Source organism: Rhagoletis pomonella, unplaced genomic scaffold (assembly GCF_013731165.1).
Source record: "Rhagoletis pomonella isolate Grant_MI unplaced genomic scaffold, Rhpom_1.0 Rhpom_scaffold_00004, whole genome shotgun sequence".
NCBI classification, from domain to species: Eukaryota; Metazoa; Arthropoda; class Insecta; order Diptera; family Tephritidae; genus Rhagoletis; species Rhagoletis pomonella.
In genome coordinates, this window is record NW_023458558.1 from 43,173,345 (window position 1) to 43,177,619 (window position 4,275).

The 4,275-nt window shown below is 38.6% G+C and overlaps 2 protein-coding genes across 4 annotated transcripts; one reads left to right on the plus strand and one right to left on the minus strand.

Annotated features, from left to right (window-relative positions):
• The first annotated feature begins 651 nt into the window (after nucleotides 1-651).
• LOC118737590 lies at nucleotides 652-2,881 on the plus strand. Of its 3 annotated transcripts, XM_036468188.1 has the most exons (6): nucleotides 652-668; nucleotides 732-1,082; nucleotides 1,149-1,652; nucleotides 1,709-2,161; nucleotides 2,218-2,403; nucleotides 2,476-2,881. In XM_036468188.1, exons 2-6 carry the CDS (start codon nucleotides 804-806, stop codon nucleotides 2,794-2,796), a joined length of 1,743 nt encoding a protein of 580 aa, XP_036324081.1. In that variant the 5' UTR covers nucleotides 652-668; nucleotides 732-803; the 3' UTR covers nucleotides 2,797-2,881. The 3 variants fall into 3 exon arrangements, with proteins under 3 accessions (XP_036324081.1, XP_036324080.1, XP_036324082.1); XM_036468187.1 differs by lacking the exon at nucleotides 652-668 and having other exon boundaries at nucleotides 677-1,082; XM_036468189.1 differs by lacking the exon at nucleotides 652-668 and having other exon boundaries at nucleotides 677-1,082; nucleotides 2,218-2,419; nucleotides 2,476-2,622.
• Nucleotides 2,882-3,132: 251 nt separating this feature from the next.
• LOC118737591 lies at nucleotides 3,133-4,259 on the minus strand. The gene is made up of 3 exons (XM_036468190.1): nucleotides 3,962-4,259; nucleotides 3,650-3,887; nucleotides 3,133-3,586 (listed from the first exon to the last, which is right to left on the minus strand). Exons 1-3 carry the CDS (start codon nucleotides 4,108-4,110, stop codon nucleotides 3,287-3,289), a joined length of 687 nt encoding a protein of 228 aa, XP_036324083.1. The 5' UTR covers nucleotides 4,111-4,259; the 3' UTR covers nucleotides 3,133-3,286.
• Between the last annotated feature and the right edge of the window lie 16 nt (nucleotides 4,260-4,275).

The window sequence follows — 4,275 nt, forward strand, 5'->3', positions numbered from 1 at the left end:
AAAGGTGTTCTCTGCAAAAGGTGTTCAGCCCCCCTTCTTTGGCAAAAATACATTTGTTAAAAAAAACATTTTTTTTTATAAAAACTGTTTTTTTTTTCTATTTTTAATTAACTTTTTATTCTTTATTCAAAATCCCCCCATATCTAATTTGGCATAATTTCTTTTATTAAAAAATCCCACGGTTTCTGTTAGTTGGGTCATATTCCACATCAAACTGCTCAGTTTGCCTAAGAAAAATCCGTTTTTCCCCCTTTTTCAAACGGTTCCCTAGGTGCCTGTGGGAGGAGTCCAAGGGGGGGTTCCCCTTTTTAGAAAGCGGCGACTGTCTCCTTTCTATTGGGGGGGGCGGGGGTTTTGGGGGCCCCGCCCCCTCCCCTTCCGCCACCCACCCAAAAAACGGTGTGAGTGGTACTAAACATTTCCCTGTTAATTTAGTGACCAAAGCATTCGCTGCCAAGCGTTCATTGTAGCAAGTATATTTTTAACGTGCGTTCTGTCATACCAAACGCCAACGCCAAAGCCAACGCGAAAGTTCTATGTGGACCGCCCTTTATTTGTTTTCACTATGCTCGAAAATAAGCAAACGGCAGCACTGGTGGACGCTTTTGATTACATGTCGATGACAAATATCAAATAGTTGTTGAAGTTGTACACGATTCTGATTCGAGGTCGATAACAAATGTCAAAGTGAAGTTTGCATACATTTTCAAGCGATTTGTTAACATTTCCAGGTATTCTTTGCAAAATACATAAGTAAAAATTATCTGCTTGGCGAAAGCTGCAGCGTACATCTAGTTGTGCAAATGGAAATTGATTCCTCCGAGGAGGGAAATAATGACCAATTCAAAAATACATCTACCCACGAGGTGTGTGCTCAAATAGGGTCAACAAAAGATTCCACAAATCCGAAAAATTTCGAAAGGCGCAAGCCTAGTTTTGTTTGGAAATATTTTAGACGTAGTAGTACCACTGAACTAGAGTGCACTATTTGTGCCGGCAGTGTTAGTAATAAAACTAGCAACTTAGCCCGACATTTGCTTGCAGCACACGATATAAGTAGACAGTCACATCAAACTGAAGAGGTAACGCACATTATCGACTCAAACACAGTTCAAGTTTAAAAGAAAACTATTATATATTCACAACAGGAATATAAGCCTACACATAACAGTGTACTGGGTCGTCCAAGCCGAAGTTTTATTTGGAAATATTGTACCAAAGAAGACTGCAGATACGCGCGCTGTCATTTATGCAAAAAATTACTATACTTTGGTGGCGGAAATACAGCAAATCTCGCCAAACATCTACGACGAAAACATACCGAAGTTATTAGTATTCACGAGTTGGGACCAGCAAAAGTTATGGAAGATTCAGAAGACTTAGTAGCAGAGATGTCCAATCAAATGGACTCGTCCATTAATAATTGTGATGAAGAGATATATAAAGTACAACGCGAGAACAGTTCCGATGCGGTTCGCTTACGCAAGGAGCGCAAGGGAAGCAGCTACGTTTGGAACTATTGCGATAAACTTTCAAGGCACAGAATTCGTTGTAAACTTTGTAAGAAAGTTATGAATTTTCATGGCACTGCAAACGTAATAACGCATTTGCAACGTCGGCATAATATTGTTGGACGCGTCGAAAACGAAGCGGCAAGTTGTTTTGCATTGCTTACTTAAATATTTAATAAATTTCAAAATCACTATAGGAAATTTTAAATATTATCGAAGACGATAATGGAATGGCCGATGTAAAGGAGGAACCTGACGCAATTGTTCGCCGACACAGACGATCATCCGCGTCTACGAGCGTTGTTTGGAAATATTGCAAAAGGCTTGGCCAGGACGTTGTGCGTTGCAGTTTTTGCAAGAAAAATCTTTCCTTTCAAGGCACAAGTAATTTACAAAGGCATTTACATCGCATGCATGGAATTGTTACACGAGGACGCGGCTTTAGCGGATCGGAGCACGAATTAGCAGATATCGACGAAAATTTTATATGGGAGCATTGTGAACACACGGACGATGGCAAAATTAAATGCAATATGTGTAACCACACGTTTGCTGGTAAAGGGTTTGAAGAAATTCGTAAACATCTTACAGGCACGCACTCAGTCCTTTCGAACCCTCCTCCTCCACGAAAACGACGAAAACAACCAGAGGTTATTTAAATTAATTTGTTTGTAAATTGTATGTATAAATAGCTGTCTCTTGATAGGAAACTTGTGACGATACAGATGATTACGAATATGAAAATGAAGATGACAATTGGCAAAGAGCAAACGAAGAGTTTACAATAGAGTATAACGATGCAGGTATAAAGAAAGATCCAACATTCGACGATATAATAGAGGAAGATCATGCAGCACAACTTCATTGTGATGAGGATCCATTCGATCCTAATGTAATATCAACTACATGTTTGTAAATTATCAGCGTTAATATAAGCTTGTACATATATTTAAACATTTTGCAGATGATGGAAAGTTTCCCAGAGTCACGACTTTTATCCGGAGCTTCAAGCCCTGATACATCGCCAGAAAAAATTTTAAAAGTATCAGCGGATACCCAGCGATTACGTAAACTAAAGGAAGAACGTTTACGAATGGAAACGGAATATTTCAGAGAAAAGGCGGGCTTTTACCGTATGCAAAAATATTTCACTGCATTGCAGGCTAAAAAGGTCAGACTGGAGTTGGACAGTTTAAGGAATTCAGGCTCGAATGGCTTGGTTTACAACGACATGCCCGAAGCGCACACTTCCACATCCATTACTTTGAATAATTTCAAAAATTAATTAACATCAACCATTTTAGAACGCAACGTCATTAGAAGTTTAATAGTAGCAGGAAACTCACATATCGTTGTTTAAAGTACAAAAACGCGTATGAACAAAATGCAAAACGGCGTATGTGTGGTTGCATAAATTTTTTTTTATAGAGAATAAAAACACTCATATTTCAAAATGGTTCTCTTTTTTATAAAGCAATCGCATTTCTGGCCAGAATATTTCAGGACGAATGGCTAAGCATATGAGCAGATCCAATTTTTGAGAGAAAATGTCAGTTACGCGGTGTTGCAGAATGACGATACGTGGTTTTGTACTTTAAACGACGATATTCTTAAGTATCGATTTTTGTAGTTTTTTTCATGCCTGTTATTAAGAGAATAAATAAACGTTCATTAATTGTAAAGGTTAAATTTGATTCAACATTCATGTTAAACAATTTTTAAAATTTTTACCAACAATGCGAGAACGATTGAGGAATTCGACTGGTAGTCACTAGTCAGCTGGAGCGCATTGTTTCCATTTCCAGCATAAGCTTCTTACTCTGCAGTTCAATCATAATTCGTTTGGATCGTGCTAATTCAGCCATTTCATTGTAGTATCGTGTTTCGGCCATAAGTTTTTCTTTTAAGTGAGTGTTTTCCATACACATTTGAACATTAACTGCCTCCTGTACGTTGCCTTCCTCTGTGCGTTTAGCGTTATTAATATCGATGTTTCCGTTTATCTCTACGGAAGGAGAGTGTTGCGATGACGAAGAAAGCGGCGGGTTCACTTGATGATATTCATGTACCGAACACTATTTAAAAAGTGAGACATGTAATTTGAAATAACATATGTACGCTTTGTATGAGAATAATACCGCATCTTCATGGTCTTCAGCATCTTCATCGGATCCATTGCAACGTACAAGTTTTAATGGGACAACTTCTTGTTTTATTACCGCAAGTGGATCGAATGGATCAGTTGCAGTTAGTACCGGCGGTAGATACGCAGATGCTACTTGTAGGCCAACTTCAGAACGTTGATTAATTCTTCCGCGCTTTTGCTTTAGAAACCCAGTACGTTCTGCACCGTAGTAGCTCGCGTCAACATGGTGCCTGAGGACAAGTAAAAAGGAGCCACCAACAATGGGTGAAGTATTTGAGCAATATATTAAATGAACACGACCTACTTGTAATACAAATGACGGACCAAGTTTGCTGAAGTATGTTTGCAAGACAAATTTAGTTTGCAGTTCTTACAGCGCGCCGCATAATCCGATATCCGATCGAAGTAGAGCCAAATTTTTTTGTTCCTTATGCGACCCATTGCAATACTCATTGCAGCTGCGGTAACAGCAGCTCTAGGGATATACTTTCTCACAATTTTATTGATCTCAATATACCAATAGGACTTGAGATAAAGGGGGCCAGTTTCATAATGTGTTATTAATACGCTCAATTAAAGTGATTTTGTCTCTCAGCATCTTGTTTTTATGTATTTTAC

Excerpts from the sequence above, each read along its gene's own strand:
- LOC118737590 (XM_036468188.1), top strand. The coding sequence starts at position 804 with ATGGAAATTGATTCCTCCGAGGAGGGAAATAATGACCAATTCAAAAAT. Across the intron at positions 1,653-1,708 it reads GACGCGTCGAAAACGAAGCG|GAAATTTTAAATATTATCGA; the intron begins GCAAGTTGTTTT and ends AAATCACTATAG. Across the intron at positions 2,162-2,217 it reads AACGACGAAAACAACCAGAG|GAAACTTGTGACGATACAGA; the intron begins GTTATTTAAATT and ends GTCTCTTGATAG.
- LOC118737591 (XM_036468190.1), bottom strand. The coding sequence starts at position 4,110 with ATGAGTATTGCAATGGGTCGCATAAGGAACAAAAAAATTTGGCTCTAC. Across the intron at positions 3,888-3,961 it reads GTCCGTCATTTGTATTACAA|GCACCATGTTGACGCGAGCT; the intron begins GTAGGTCGTGTT and ends ACTTGTCCTCAG. Across the intron at positions 3,587-3,649 it reads CTGAAGACCATGAAGATGCG|TGTTCGGTACATGAATATCA; the intron begins GTATTATTCTCA and ends CTTTTTAAATAG.